This window comes from Primulina tabacum, chromosome 8 (assembly GCF_025594145.1).
Source record: "Primulina tabacum isolate GXHZ01 chromosome 8, ASM2559414v2, whole genome shotgun sequence".
Classification (NCBI taxonomy): domain Eukaryota; kingdom Viridiplantae; phylum Streptophyta; class Magnoliopsida; order Lamiales; family Gesneriaceae; genus Primulina; species Primulina tabacum.
The window spans coordinates 1,741,583-1,758,642 of NC_134557.1; the positions used below are offsets into that span (position 1 = coordinate 1,741,583).

The following is a 17,060-nucleotide window of genomic DNA, read 5'->3' on the forward strand; positions in this document are numbered from 1 at the left end:
CTTGTATAATATTTTTTATAATTTATTTGATTTATATTTAAATGAAGATCAAAATACAATTACAAAAAATAGCGAGAGACTACACTGTAATTTTGATATATAAATTAAAAAATATATTGAAAAATAAAATGACCTCAAAGAATTGAACTTATAACCTAATAATCTAAACATCAAGAAACAATGACTTTATCCACTGAACTACATATAACTTACATTAAAATTTTAACATTTTATTAATATATATAATTATTAAAACAGACCATGATACTAAAATTAGTTATTCTAAATGTCTCAAACTTAATAAAATAGTATAGAAATATAGATAAAATAGTATAGATTAATACTGCAATAATTTTTTAATAGGAAATGATCGTTTGGGTTTTTTTTTATTGGTTCACTGGTTTTGTTTTCGATTGGATCTATATTTAAAGTTCGATGATTGGCCCTAGATCCAAAGCCATTTTGACAGTCCAGCCCGCAGCTTAAAGAACCCAATAAAAACCAGGCCCGGAATCCCGCAATAGGAGCTTCGATTTACACGCAGGTGCAATTTATTAAACACCTGTGGTCTTGGTAAAATCCACTATTCACCACAGGTGAGGTTGAAACCTTCACCGATTATCCCCAAGACGAGATAATGTGATCTTCAAGCGGATGTAAGAGAAGGCGATCCCATAGCACGGCGGCGACTGATCTAATCGCTGAAGCGAGGCAGAAATTAAGCGGAGCCGTTATTTTCGATAACCACGGTTCCGCCAGGTCGATTATTCCTTCCTTGACCATTAGGTGTTTGTGGATTGATCTCTTCCTGTTGAATTTTTTCCATTTAGTTCTGTAATTTAGTGAATGAAAGAAAACAAATTGTTTTCTGCTGTGAACAGATTTGCGGGGCTTTGCATTGATATTGGTGATGGTATCTTCAGTTGTAATCCTTCCCAATAGTAGCGCGAGGGAAAGCTATTTCCATGAGTATGGATCTTCTTTGTTTACCTCTGGGACAAGGATTGAGCTATCAACCTCGGAAGATGGCATAGAAAGTGTGGATGATGATTCCTTCTGTAGTCCCTCTCTATTTAATGTTTCTTCGTCTGGGCGTGACTGTGATAATCAAGTCGGAGCTTCGACGAGCTGTGAGTTTAATGGGAGTGACATCAATGATTCACTATCTGGCAATATATGTGGGACCTCAAATCTTGACATTGGGAATTCTGCCAATGCGTCACCCCTTCATGCGACTGAATGGATGTAACTTAATCAAAATGGTCAGTTATGTGGCCCATACATTCAGCAGCAGCTCTATGATGGGTTACGTACTGGTTTCTTGCCGGAAGATTTACCTGTTTATCCCATACTAAACGGAAATGTTAACAATCCTGTGCCTCTTAAGTACTTCAAACAATTTTCTGACCATGTCGCCACCGGCTTTGTTTACTTTAATTTAGCTACTCCTCAGTTGAAAGAGTCCACACTCGATGACCATGGCAACAATCATCAAATTCATATACCCGAGAACACTGAAATCATTGCAAATCTACAACTGGTGGGACAGATTCACACTACTCTCAACTAAAGTTTTTCTTAAAACCTTGAAAGTTTTTTTTACTTCTTAGACAATTACTTCAACTATTTTTGGTGCTATGCATGTTCTTGTAATGTGATCATCATGCTGTTTGAAATTGCAGCCAGGAGATGAATCTTGTTGGATTTTTGAAGACGCGGAGAGGAGAAAGCATTGGCCATACTCTCTCACTGAACTCTACTCCTGGTGTCACTATGGATATATCGACAATTCCGCATTGGTAAGTTATAAGCAATCATGAATTTCTTTTTGCGCAACATTGATGAACTCATGCCTTTGTCTGAGATTAGCCATTTACAAAGTTTTCTGTGTGATATTTTTGTATAAAGAACTTGGTCAATTCTCCAGCATTATTATAGAGATTATTTTATTTTGCATCGGATCCAGTTGGCTTGCCCAGAACATGGAATTTTTAATCTTTTTTCAGGCATATCTAGTCTCCGAGATTATTTAGTTGACTTACTGAAATCGGAACCAGCATTTGTTTTAGTGATGTAACATGTAAATAAGTTTTTTTATTTGAGTTTATGCTGGCTGATTCAGTGTGAGAAACCAGCCTGGTGACTCTCCTTACCAACATCATATTTTGGATAACTTCTACTTATCCGAAGGCTTCGCATGGATTGTGATTCCATGAATATATTATTAACTAAGTCTTATTTTCTCAAAGACATGCTTTTGTTTGTTTATACATTATCTTTTCTCCTTCAGTTCCTTGCATAGTTCGGGGACAAATTAGTAATATATTATCTAGAAAAAAATGATACCTTGTTATCATTTTAATGCTTTGTTGCATGTTCATTATTGGTCCGACTATTACTGTTATATTACAACTACTGCTGCTACGATTATTTCGTAACAGAAACAAAAGGAAAAGGAAGATAGTGGTTATAACCTTTCTCTACAGCTTTGACTAAGTTATCTCAGAAGCTCAAGAGACTTCTATGTTCAATTGACCTTGTTTATATGTTGTACACTTGTACTGAAAATAGGCTGTGTGTCAAGGCATTAAACCTAGGTTGCTCATGAACAGGTTTTCGTCCTTTAAATAATTAGTATACAGTTTTTCTTTAATCTTGCTTCTCCAACCAGTTTCTGCAAGAGATCCCAAACCCAATCTCAAACAAATGGACACCTCCATTTTGGTTGTGGAATATTTTTTAATTTTTAAGAATCGCAACATGATTTTGTAGTGCCTATTGGCATTTGAGTTGTATGAATTAAGAATTGCTGTTAGTTGATAATTTATTTTTTCAGTTAAATGACTCTTTTATGTTGAATCATTCCTTATTGCTGCGCTGTGGTGATTTTGGACAGATATATCATGTTGATAACAGGTATAGACCTTTGCCTTTGGAATCACTCTTATATATTTGGAGAATGGCTGGACATGGAGTTGTCTCTTTGTGTGATGCCAATGTTCAAGTGCCTGAAACGGTATCGAGCTTGATATCTATGATTTCTGAAGAAGTTTGTTCTCAGCTTTACCTTGGAATCATGAAAACTGCCCATAAAGTAGTACTTGATGAGATTGTTGGGTGCATAATTTCTGAGTATCTTGCCACCCAGAAAATTCAGAAGGATCTTAAGGCTGAACCAGTCATTCAATTAGCCAGATCTTTATGCTCAGATGGCAGAATGGTAGGATAATCAATGTTTTAAAAATATATGATTTTGCTACTTGAAGTGTATTAATGTGGCTTTATTGTTTTATGTGACAGTTCAAAAAGTTTCACAAGAGTAAGGACTTCGTTGCTGTTGGGGATGAAGAAGGATTAAGCAGCACCATCATTGAAAGTTGCGGTGAAATAGTGAAATCTCCTAGAGTTAAATGCATTGGAAGTCTTGAGAACTTTCGGGCTGCGTGTTCGACACTTTCTAGGACGCTATATGATACTTGTATGCAAGAAATGTGGAAGGCCATATTTTGTGATCCTGTTTCCGGGTATTCATCTGCATGGAGAAAGATAAAACCTTTTCCCCCTCCTAAACATGGCATCCGATACAAGTATTCTGAGAATATCGAAAATATACCAACTGAATATGTACGTGAATCTTATTGTTTAACTTTTTATTGAGTTTTTTCTTTTTTATGTGGTGGATAAATTATGAAGTTCATTTCATGGCTTGACAGCTAATGCACAAACAAGATTCATCTAGCTGCGATGCAGATTGTCCCCCAGGTTTTGAACCAGTGAGAATGAGAATGCACATGCAAGCACAGATGCAATCTGTTTGTTTGTCTTTGCACAAGAAAGAAATCTCTTCTAAAGCACTTCCTGTAAGCTCTGGGACATCTTATGATGACATGAAGTTGATTCTGGAATATGTACTGAATGATCTTCATTCGTCTGCAAAGTTGTCTTTGTCTCATTACTTCGGAGAAGTGGTTGATGAGGAAGTGCAGAAAGTGGTTGATTCTCCACAAAAGAGGCATGTCCAAGAGGTATTGGTGAGAAGCTGCCCTTCACTAATTCCCTTTGCTCTTGGGAAAATGCTTTGGGCTTAAGTATCTTGATTTTTTTGGCCAAACATATTATCATTTGTTTGATACAATCCCTAGTCTTTGCAGGTCACTTTAGAGTCTGCCATTGTGCCCGACCAATCAAGTGGATTTGATTCTTCGAAAGCTCTTTATGTTGCAAAGTTGTCACCATCAGATGATTTTGGATATACTTGTCAATCTGCAGAAGCACAGTTGTGTCAGGATGCTTTTCACTGTCCTGAAGGGTCTATGGATAATTCTTCAAAAAACGCATTTCAGAAATTACCAGCGCATTTAGATGACAGAAATAACGTTGAAGTAGATGGACTTCGGCCATTTTTATATGAGGAAACTATGGAACATTGTTCTTCATCACAATTCTCCTGGGAGGCATTTCAGAACTTGCCCGTGCATGTAAATGATGCTTGTAATATTGAAGTTGATGGACTATGGCCACCACTATTGGAAAAATTCACAGAACCTTCAACTTTGTCTCAAATTTGTCAAGCACCATCATTCGAAAAATATGAGCAGACTTGGAAAACCGCTCTCCAGGTGTTGTTGATGATGAGCAGATGAGTGGGTTGAAACAATTATATGTTAAAGACATCATTGAGAAAGAAATAACGATGTGGCTCTCTTCAAGGAGACGTGAATCAAGCTATCCTAAGGTAGTTTCACAATTGGATGATGAAGCACCAGATTCTCGATCAAGAAAAGTCCAGAAACTAGAAAATGGAGATGCTAAGCGAGAAGTATGCAAACATATAGATGCACGAAAGATCAATATAAGTAACTCTGAGGCAGCAAAATCTTCTCCCCAGTCTGATGGTTGTGCTCGGTCATCTATTGATGGCTGGGAATGGCGTAAATGGGCTTTGAGCACTAGTCCCTCTGAAAGAGCTCGTATCAGGGATAGTCATACTCATTCCCATTATATTAATTCTGATTGTAATGGATCTCATTCAGCTAGTGTTAAAGGACTTTCGGCAAGAACAAACAGGACCAAGCTGCGCAATCTTCTTGCTGCTGCGGAAGGTGCTGATCTGTTGAAAATGACACAGTTGAAGGTATTCAGGGGATGGATCATCTTGACATTTGCTGGATCTTTTCTAATTTGTATTTTAATAAATCTTTTTGGGCCAGGGAAGGATTGAACGCTCGCGTTTCCAAAGAAGCAGGATACACGACTGGGTCTTGTTGCATTGGAGTCAATCGAAGCAGAGGACTTTGTTATAGAATATGTTGGAGAACTCATTCGGTCTCATGTAAGCGTTCAAATTCCATTCTGCACTTCATGTTTATGTGAAGGACTTTTTGCATGAAATATGCAAAGTCAATTTGTATCCTTCTGTTCCAATAATATTGTTTTTTGCTTTTTTCATAAGTTCCCAGAAAGTGTGAAAAAATCCTAAACTCCGTATTGCATTCCATTCATATGAATAAAAGTAAAAGCCTTAGGTAATCAGTAGCTATAAAAGATGGCATATTCATTTGGATTTATTGTTTGATCGGATTATTGCTTTGATGAAGATTCTAATGTGTCAAATTTGTATTTTCTTTTTCTTTTTCGTTTTCGTTATGGTATAGCCGTATAGGAGACATTGCCATCTCATATAATTAAATGGAAATGGTAATTTAAAACACAAATGCTACTTTTTAAAGTATAGGGGTAGGATTTTTGGACATATTAACTGCAGAAATTTTGGCTTCCTTGTCTGGTAGAGGGAGCTGTTGTATATGCATTTGTGGTGAAGTTACTAAAGCTAAAGAAACTTGCAGATGTTTCTCATTCTGAAAGTTTTTGTGGCACACACATTTTTAGAATCCTGGCACATTCACTATCTGTGGTTATTCACCTCTCTCATAACTGCCATCTGGTGAGTTTGGTCTTTCCCATGGATTTGGAAGTCCTAACCTAAGCTTTCCAGATTAAGAGAGAAACTATTTTATGATAGAATAGTAAACACACTTTCTTTGAACTTCTGTACCAGGAGAAGTTCTATTTTTTTATACAGATCCACACTCTATGAAAAGGTAACTTAACATTTTTCACCCACTACCCGAACTAATGGTTTCTAAGTTATCAATATACCTTTTTCTGATTCCATTTCCAATTTTTATTTTAGTATAAACTACCAATGTCATTCTAATTTAAGTCTGTTTGTTAACTTAAAACATTTTATTTCAACCTTGTAGATATCTGATATACGGGAGTGCCTGTACGAGAAGATGGGAATTGGAAGCAGCTATCTTTTCAGATTAGATGATGGTTGCGTGGTATGAGAATATTTGAATCTACTCAATCAGTAAATTTTTTATGTGTTTCTAGAAAAAATTAGGCATTGTGCAAAGCCTACATCTTATTACATATGACAATCTGCCATTCCTCAATGTTATGCCTAGTATTTGCTTTCAGTTGAATCATCTTTTTGATCATATTTTCACTAGGTTCTCATTAATTTTTTTTGCACTTCTGCGCTTCTCTTGTATGCGCTTCTCTTGTATCTCTTTCGTTGATTTGTTTCGGTGATTATGGCTATTTATCCTCTCAATTGGCTCCTTCATCGGAGGCAATGTGCCTTTTCTATTTTGGCATCGATATCATGCCCATCCCCATCTTGACAAAAGCTAAGATGGTTTTATATACCTTCTCCTAGTTCTGACAAGAATATAGTTGAAAGAAAGGTACAACTTTATGCATTGATTGGTCTGCATTTTTTTCCGGTTTTGGGCAGGTTGATGCTACAAAGCGTGGAGGGATAGCTAGATTTATAAATCATTCTTGTGAGGTGAGCACGGGAGGAAAGGTTATTGCTATGTGGGATGGTGTGATTTGTTTATCATAGTGATTCTAAAATAGGAGATTACCATGGCATGAATTTGAATGCAGCCTAATTGCTACACAAAGGTCATAAGTGTTGAGGGTCAGAAAAAGATATTCATATATGCAAAGAGGCATATTGCTGCAGGTGAAGAACTCACTTACAATTACAAGTTTCCACTTGAGGAGAAAAAGATTCCTTGTAACTGTGGTTCCAAGAGGTACAGCCTAGCCTAGTTATAAATATTAATTTGAGGTTGGATTACTGACCGGTTGCATATTGGACTCTAAAGGGTCTCATTTTTCTCAAAAACTTAGTGGAGATTTACATGATGGGCCAGCGCTAAAGTTTGTGTAGAGTGTCTTCATGAACCATAAACTGAATTACCTTTTAACATTTGACATTTTGCTTCTGATCTGGGGTTTTGTGATATTCAATGACAATATTTAGGAATGGATTTCTAGATGATTGTAGTGGTTTTGTGATGCCTCTTTTTTAAAAGCTTCTGAATGATTTTCTTTTGTTGCCTAAAAAAAATGAGTGCAATTCGTTATCAATTTCTTGATTTATTTTTCTGGTGATATAGAATTTTGCATCTTTAGAGGATAATGAAAGTTTGAGTTTTTCTATCTTTACCCCTGTCAATCGTTCTTTCTTTGTATTTGGTTCAGAAATTGTATTTTCAGCTTCTTTGCACTTAGTAGATATATTATTCTGTGAATGACTTCTATGTCTACTGTACTTTGGAATTCTCACGGGTTCTGTTGGGGGGCAAAGAAGTTGGTTGAAACTTGTTATACTGATGCACTCAAAGTGACTCTTAAATAAGCAGAATAATAGCAGCTATTAATATTAGTTAGTTGAGGATAAAATTGAGATAACTTCGATTGCCTGAATTTTCTTGTTTCACATCCTTGCAAGTTAGAATGAATCATTGTAAATTTAGCTGTTCGTGGGTGGCAGTATCTTTCTCTAACTGTGACATATTTTCTATCTGGCTCATAACTTATAGGGTTCTTTCGGATTACAACCTCTTTATTTCGAACTTGTATGCAGTTACAGTTTCTTAGTGGATCAATACCTGTAATAAACTAGATGTTATGAACTAGTCTTTTCCCATTTTGTTTTGGTTAGTTTTCTTTGTCAATAAGGCCTGATAAATAAATAAATTACAAGGTTCAGGTAAATCGCCAGAAGAATGTGTGTACCTGAACCTATACACACACATATACAAACACGCAAATTCTTAAACCTAATTATGATATTTTTAATGTAATTACGTTATGCCGTATTTCAATGTTTTTTGTCAATTGATGTCTCACAGATGTGGACATCAAGCGTTTAGCCTACTCCCAGGCGTTGCTCTTTTTATGATTATTTTCTTCTCGCTTTTTTGTTTTGATCATATATTGTCAGCGATTTTCTGGTTTTCATTATGTTGCCAACTTGTTTTAGGTGCCGTGGTTCACTGAACTGAAGCTGGACAAGTCCGTCTGCTGGTAGATTCTCTCGCATATTTTTAATTAGATTATTATTTTAAATTTAATTGTCCTTGCTTTCCTTATTCCGATAGGCAAACCGAAATGAATAATTCTCTACTTGACTTCCTATTTGTGACAACTGTTTTCATGGTAATCTCTGTTATCCGTTTCATTGAAACTTTTTTTGCCACTTTCATGCATCTTTGATTAATTCTCTACTAGACTTCTCATCTGTGACAGCTGTTGTCATGGTAATCTCTGTTATCCATTTCATTGAAACTTGTTTTTACCATTTTCATGGATCTTTGATGTGAAATCTGAAACATAAATGTCGACCAAGAACGAATTTCAACCCTGACCATGTTCTATCTCAACAATCTTACTTACTATACTTGAAGCAATATCGACGTGCTTGTTTTAGCATTAACCATGCATGTACAATTTGGCTTGTTTGCTGATAAAATCCGTTGTGCAAGATATAATATAGTCCTCTTATGACAGCTCCAATGAAATTGATTAGTATCGTTGTAGTCGAGATAGTGAGAGTAGAAGATTTTCAGAGACTGAAAATTGGAAAAAAAACTGGAGATTGTCTTTTTCCTACTGGGTTCTTTTTGGATATTTGATATAAAAACTATTTGTCTCCTAGAGGCCAAATGCTTTGATCGTGGTTTAGTTATCTCACTTCCTTCGGTCTTGGCTTTTCTATCTGGCTCATCTAGGTTGATGCTGCGGTGGAAGGCAGGGCAGTTTTGAGTTTTTAGGTTCGTCGGCGATAGCACAATACTTGAAATTGATGCTTTGCAATTTGCATACTGTTTCGGTTTGATGTGAATTTTTAAGGAGCTGCTCTATGTACGCGAACAGTTTCTTTACTTCATCCATATACATTAGTTTCGTAGTTCATTCAATGAAGTATCTTGATTTTGAATAGCTCGCTGAATGATTCGATGTGGCATACTCCACCCGAAAATGGTTGATCCCGTCCCTGCCATTATTTTGTGCACTGCTAATGAATATTCAAATGAAGGAAGGTATATGACAGTTGCAATGTTTACTCATTAGTTTCCTTCTACTTTTTTTGGGTGCTTGTGACACTGATATGAGATTTTTTCCATTTTCTTCTCCACTTTATTCACTGTTGGTAACCAATTGGTGTTCATTGGGAAATTTTTTGCACATATGGTCATGTTCCTGACAATTCCTACATGCATCTGGCATTCCCATGCATGCCTTATTTTTCCCCTAAAATATTCACTCTGTATCAAGTGGATTTTTAATATGCTTCTGAATTACAGTATTTTACTGTTATTCCAGATAATGGTAAATCTCCTGGATGGGATTATGTTGATTTCACTTGAACACTTTTTCAGGCTATGGACTGCATCAAACTTTTGTGACTTCGAAACTGTATTATTGTCGCCTTGGATGTCCCTTACATTATTCTAGGGGCTCGGTCAATGATGATAATACCACATCCTTGCCCATGCTCTTGGTGATATCTCAGTTGCAGATGAGTTTCTCCTCTCAAGAACTGAAATAAGTTGTCTTTCTTTGCTGCTTTTGGGACAAATTTTGGAAAATTCAGTTATATGTACAAAAATACCATCAACTTTTAAAAATGTTCATATGTTGATTAAAACTTAATAATTTGCTACCGTACTGGACAGTTTGTAGAAGTAGTGATGCTTTTTCATATCACAAGATGTAGGAAAAGGACGAGCATTTTTTGTAATTTGAAATCTAACAATGAATTAAATACTTGTTCATCTGCTTGCTACTCGGGTTATTGTATTATTGGGCTCATACCATGTGTCATATTCTCACCTAAATTGTTTTGAGAACTTCTATGTATGATACATGGCCAACATCCATTTAACGGATAGGTTATGCGGTGAAAATCAATGTAGCAAACGGCATGATATGAATTTTTACAGGAGATTTGACTCGATCTACTCCATTCATTTCACCATACAATGTATCATACAACTGTTGAGCATGAGTTTCTATGTAAGACGTCCCATTTTGTAATGTGGATATATTCAAGTTTGCTCATGTTCATCATAAAATTTTGTTTTTCAGCAATAAATGCTTTAAAAATGACAAATGCACTATTTCTGATATTAGGTCGGTAGGGGAACATGAAACGCTCGCAATGTGATGTCAACTGGTATCAAAATTTTCTTATTATTTAAGAACTCAAAATGATCTGCTGTTTAACTGTTTGTTCTTACGCTAGTCTATAACATAAAGACTGGTCAGCAATTTTTTGTAAAGCTTAGATGGAAAATTATGCAAATCCCAATTATTTCTTTGTTTTTCACTTCATATTGCGCAGGAAGAAGCAAATAGTGAGTTTACATGGAAAATGCTTAGTGGATTTATGTCGGGGCCTTCTGGTATGTGTTTTCTACCATGCTACGTACCATGTCGTCTCAGCTAGATCTTGTGCTTTATTGCCAAGACACCAGTCACTAAATTAATTTTTTTTAAAAAAACATGTCATTTGTATAATTGACTGAAACAGAGACGGAAAGTTGGTTTACTCGAGGTGACTAGCACATCTATCCACTTCCTCTAATGAAAATATAATTCGCAAAATGAAGGTAGCCATGCAAGACACTAGTTTCTATATATCAAAATGACCCTAGTTACTAAAGCAAAACCAAATAAATAATTTTTTTTGTGCGAGGGGAACTATCGATGTTGAGTTGTACTGATCAGTAAAGGAAATGACATACTCCATGATCTTAGTCGGGGCTTCTGTTCGCCAACCGTGGCTTATGTGTTTGTCTCTTCCTCGAAGAGAAACATTTATCATCGTTGGATTAATTCTGTGAGTATTATGTTTACGGGCGAAGCTATTTTAAATATTATCTTTGTTCAGCTGAATATTCAAGCTACTGAATGATGCTAAGAAATAACATTTAAGTGGGTGGGCAAAACACTGGGTTGTAATCTGTTGTAATAAGTTTTAAGCGGGCCAAGCATTTATCAAGGGATTGGCAAAGATTTAGTGGGACAGTCGCTTTTGGATGATGATACCGTTTTGGGTACATTCTTGCGTAAGACAGATCCAGTATTTTGTCGGCGAACCATAGGGAGTAATAAAAAACGTTATTTTTATTAGTATGAAAATTTCATTTTTCCACCGACCTTATCTCAATTGGGAGACGAAAGGGATTGGCAAAACCGAGGTTTGCCCGCCTGAGATTGCTAAACCCTTTGGTCGTCGGTTCGAAACCGGCAGGTTGGTAGTAATGAGAATGTTTGCTGGACACGGGGATGAAACTAGTGCTATAATCCGTGCACCACTCTCATTTTGTTTGTGGTGATAGTATTGGAGTGGATTTGGTGATGAGAGGGGATAAACTCGTCAAATCTTGTTTATTTATTTAATTTTTTCAATAAACTAAAACGTGTCTCACATTTTTTAATTTGTATTACATATGCACTTCTGTTATATAGATAACTTGTCGAATTTATTAGAAGAGTGGGGGAATTGAGGCGGGTGAATGTTGTACGATGTAATGAGGTGGAGTACACGTTTTATGACCAAGGTGCATGTGTATCTTCTAGTCTAACCACGGTGTGAAGTGAGGACCGCAGACGAAGTTAAGTGTACCGTTGTTGAGAATAACATTGTACAATCAAAATATGAAAGTTCCATCAATTATTTTTTGTTTTTCCCCATCAAACATTTGTAACATGTATTTTACAAGAAAGGTTGATCAATTATTATAAAATAACAATTCGGTAGCCTACGATTGAAAATGAATTATTGGCTTGCCTCAAGGTGCAACCGCCGAATCAAATTAAGTCAAGCTTTTGGTTGAGCTTTTGATCAGTATTTATCGTACGTTGTCCTAAAAATATTTGAGTTCATTCTTATGTAAATTGTTGTAAATATATCGAATAAACATGGGTTGTAGGTTCGTGGGGACGGCATTTGGATCTCAACTAATAAGGTAGCAAATATTTACGGACTTGTACGAATATAAGAAGATGAAACTCAATTTCTTGGAGCACTAACAGTAAAATGAAATTGAAAATATTGAGTTTGATGGTATCAAGAAGGTAATACGGTCAAATATTTTTGGGGTACTAACAGTATGATGAAATCGAAAATATTCTTGTGTATATCATTTTAACATATTTAAAACATTTGTTCCAGCCTCAAAAAGTCTCTAAACCATCCTCGCTGTGAAGGGCAAAGACGTAAAACGCTATTATGATCATTTAAGATTCTATTTGCCAGTTATATACATAAAAATATTCATTGTCATTCCAATATAAGAGACTTCCTGCCAGTCTCCACAACAAATTCTGCAAGTCTCGCGTAGATTTGCTCAACTTACAAGTAACAAATTCACAATTTCCAAGAGAAATTATAGTTTGAATTAGAAAGAACTGAGTTTTTACCCGGATAGTTTTGGAAATTCGATTGTTTACACAATATAGACCTACTCATGATGCGGAACGAAGGCCTAAGCAATGTGTTTTGGAGGATTAAGGTCCGCTTCGCCGTTACACTCGCCTTCTCTGATGTCTCCCTAGACAGAACAAATGGAACAACTGTATTGAGCAGCCGGAAAAAGTTCAAAACAGTTTTACTACGATGGTGTTCTGTGAAAATTTATTGTTATTATTTTCACATCTAAACAGGAAAAGGTTCCGTTAAAAGACCGATAAGATAATGAGCACAATGAGAATTTCAACTTATCGACATCGAATGGAAACATGTGATCAGTTATCTGAACATAATTTCTGAAAAGAAGGGGGTAAAAATGAAGCTTGGAGAAAGGCTAATCAGTAAAATATTGTATTCTGGGCCTACTACGATACAAGCAAAAGCATAACAGATTGATTTTGATGCAATATGTTTATACTACACATGTAATATTTGTACATTGCACCAATGAATAAGCAGATGAAATTTTGCATCTGCTCTTCTGTGTTGAATGTAAATGGTACGCATCTCACAGTCACACTTTGACTCAACTTAACGTAGGAAAATACCAGCCATTAACAAGGGTATAGAGAATGATGACCTCCAGACACAACCAGTTTGATGATGACTTGGCTCTGACTATAAGAAGTGTTTTCGATTGGAGAAAATTTTTGAAGCTCAGTTAGCTTTAAAATCAGAGACTGAAAATTTCCAATGTGCAAATACAGAAGCATAAAACTATTACTAAATTCTTGTACTAGTGCAGCTCTAACAATTCCATCAGCAAGTAAAATAGAAAGGAAAAGGAAACTAGTACCGTGAGTTTTGCTTCAGCTTCAAGAAATTCACTCTTCACTCTGCCAGGCAAAGGCTTGCTGTGTGCGAATAAGAATGTTGAAGTTTCTAGAGAGAAAAAAGCTAAAAAATAGCATGAAGAAAAGACTACCATTCATCATCAACATCCATTTCAAAATCGGTTTCAGCTCTTTCCTCCGCAACATCAAGGTCTTCATCCACCTGCATGTCAAGCACATTAGAATAGCTAAAATTAGGTTATCCACATTGGAAAAAACATTGAACTGACAAGTAACTTTATTACTCTAAACCACTCAAATATAAAAGCGGCCGCAAAGCTTTGCAGTATAAAAAATGCAAGATTACATCCATCAGCGAAGGAACTTTTGGCTTTTGCACAATAAATAAAAGGGCAAATAGACGTAAAAAGGCAAAAACCAAAACAATCCTAAGCTGTCTTCCATCTAAACAGCAAATCATAATACTCAAATCCCACCAAATTGGTATGATTCAACTTTTATATATGTTACAACATTCTGAAACAGCGGCCAAGCACGTCATCAGGTACTGCAGGTACTATAGTTTTTCACCCGTTGAAAATAATTTGTTACTTCATTATTTAAAATAACTCCACCATAAAAATCCATTATAGCTAGAAAAATATGTTTCCATAAAGAAGACTAAGCAATTAAAAACCGAATTCCATCAATCGAGCAATTTAAAAAATTATACTGTAGAAACCTCAACAATGCATGAATCGGATAACTGAAAATTCTGGAATAAGTTATATTCCAGCACTCCCTATTTGGACATGCTAAAATTGCATGCAGAGTAGAGTCAACAGGCAATGCAGTTTTTTGTTTGCCTTCAGAGACAGGTTTTAGGGTGTAGATAATAAGATCAAATCATCTCAATTAAAAACCTAAACAAGCTCAATCTCTTTTTAAATTTCTGGGTCCCTACTTTTCTTCAAGAAGATTTAAGTTATCTGATGATATTAAAAGGATATATAATATAGGTGTAGTAGGAATTTTAATTAGATTCTCTGATGCAGAACAAACCTCTGGAATTTCAGTATCAGGTGGTCGCTCCTGAAATTGGACACTTGGTGCATGTTGTAGCTTTGAAAGATAATCAAGAAGCTTGGATCTAATCTCTTCCAGTAAATGACGAGAGTTTTTATTTTCCATGTTACTTGGAGCAACATGAAGAGTGTAATCTGGGCCAAAGTATTCATAATATTCATGTTGCGGCATCTTGTCCTCCAGTTCAACCCCAAGTGCTACCCCTGTCTGTCAAATCAAGTAAGTAAATCAATTGTAGAAGAGCTGCATCACCATGGGATCAACACATCACAGATTTGAAAAAAAAAAAAGAATAAATTTGAACTTACAGCTGACAGTAAGGGTTGTTAATTGAAAAATGATAATCAATAATCATAAGCACATTACCTCATAACACCAGCATCGAGCAACATTACGTATTGTGTAACCACCTCCACCCAACAACAGTAATGGCACATTGAAGGATCTCATAAATTTGACACACTCTGCGTGACCTTTAATTGAGAGATTAAAGCAGCCTAACCGGTCCCCCGACAGCGAGTCTGCACCACATTGTAACACTACAGCACCAGGCCTAAAAAATTCCATCACCTTGCCCATTATTGGTTTGAATAGATATTGATAGCTTTCATCGTCAATTCCATCATCTAGGGGAACATTAAGAGAGTAATACTTCCCCTTTCCAAATCCAACATCTCTTATATCCCCCGTTCCAGGAAAATAATCTCCAAACTTGTGAAAAGAAACAGTCATGACCCTGTCTGTAGTATAAAATGCTTCCTCAACACCATCACCATGATGAATATCAATGTCTACGTATAAAACTCGCTGCCAAAAAATAACAATATCAAAATCAATGTGCATAAAACTCAGCGCCAAAAATAAATATCAAACTAACGTGCTTATAAAACTTGTCAATAAAAGTTCAATTTCATTGACTTTTTGATTACTGGACAGGGGCCTATAACTCACAAGGCCTTTGGAACTCCATACTGCATCAGCAAAAAAGTAGTTGAGGCATATCATGGAAAGAGAATGAAATGAAAGCAAAATAATCATAATGCAGACTAGAGTTGACAAATAGTAAGCATTGACATCTCAATGCGAGTGCCGTAGGGTTCGAAATCTTTGTTTACAAATTATATTAATTTCGCAATAAAAGGTAATTCATGCAAAAAATAAACTCGGCAGGTTAAGAATAAGTTTAACCCATCCATGCAGCAAAGACAAGTTTCAGTCTCTGAATTAAAGCAAGAATCCAAAAAAGGGCCTAAGAACACAAAGCTTACCCATCATATGCAGTGTGTTCTGACTTACTGAATCCATAGAAGCTAATTAACTAAACAAGAAGAAAGTAGGAAAACAAAGAGGAAATCGACCTCATGCACTTTGAGAAGTTCCAAGATAGCCAATACTATATCATTCACATAGCAAAAACCAGAAGCCTCACATTTCTTCGCATGATGTAATCCCCCAGCCCAATTTATAGCTATATCACAGTGCCCATGATTTAACTTCACAGCTCCACCAACGGAACCAGCCAGCATAAGTTTGACAAAAAGAGTAGAGGCCATCAAACACAGGACAGTCCTCGCCGACGTTAAATCTCTTCAGCTGCCTGAGCTGGTCCTGCTGTGTTTCCGGGGTGATGTTCCTCAAAAAAGAGACATAATCATCAGCATGGAATCTGCAAAGATCTTTCTCTCTGGCAGGATTGGGCTTGAGAACATGCATCTGATGCAGTAACCCGTAGTGGGCAAGAAGAGCATGTGTCATCCGAATCCTGTGTGGTTTCATTGGGTGACCTTGCCCGTAATAGTAATTTCCGACCTCCGGGTCGTAGAAATAACTCACTTTCCGCTTCACTCCATCAGGTCCAGATGGAAGTGAATTGCCCCCAGTTTCCATCAATAGAGATCTGGCTCAACGTTTACTTTAGGGCTGAGGCAGAAATTTAAAGCAAGCAAAGAAAACACAAAAGCTTAAATTTCCGTTCACTAAACAATAAGTTCGAACCTCATCGATGAACCTAAAACCTAAAACTAAGATTGGATGCATAAACCCATTTACTCTTCTCTGCGATTAAATTACTTTCATATATTTAATGTTGAACACGATCAAGCTAATCAATAAAACAAACAAGGAATCAAAAATCAAAACAATTACAGAATCAGGAACTAAACTCCAACATCTACGACTTGGGAATACAAAGCAATCACAGTGACTGATTAGAGATCCAACACAGCTGAAACAGAAGAACAAATAAACACGCAGGAGGCATACATTACCTGAGAATTTGAGTTGATAGGAGACTGTAACCTTGCAGGGAAGCCGGTATGGAGAGACTCTGAGAAGCTGTGCAGGGTTTGCTTTGGACGCAG

General features: G+C 36.3%; 2 protein-coding genes across 2 annotated transcripts; one reads left to right on the forward strand and one right to left on the reverse strand.

The window, feature by feature from the left end:
- Positions 1-538: 538 nt before the first annotated feature.
- Positions 539-10,856, forward strand: LOC142552789 (histone-lysine N-methyltransferase ATXR7-like). The gene is given in 17 exon segments (XM_075662618.1): positions 539-786; positions 882-1,540; positions 1,683-1,799; positions 2,897-3,220; positions 3,301-3,624; positions 3,714-4,025; positions 4,152-4,639; positions 4,642-5,134; positions 5,211-5,256; positions 5,259-5,332; positions 6,264-6,344; positions 6,803-6,856; positions 6,958-7,109; positions 8,345-8,388; positions 9,093-9,225; positions 9,305-9,404; positions 9,744-10,856. Coding segments are annotated over 13 exon segments (3,117 nt in total). The 5' UTR covers positions 539-786; positions 882-910; the 3' UTR covers positions 8,367-8,388; positions 9,093-9,225; positions 9,305-9,404; positions 9,744-10,856.
- A 1,772-nt stretch (positions 10,857-12,628) lies between these two features.
- LOC142552788 (histone deacetylase 19-like) lies at positions 12,629-17,060 on the reverse strand. The gene is given in 8 exon segments (XM_075662617.1): positions 12,629-12,923; positions 13,638-13,695; positions 13,767-13,837; positions 14,677-14,907; positions 15,067-15,507; positions 16,059-16,217; positions 16,219-16,597; positions 16,968-17,060. Coding segments are annotated over 7 exon segments (1,395 nt in total). The 5' UTR covers positions 16,588-16,597; positions 16,968-17,060; the 3' UTR covers positions 12,629-12,857.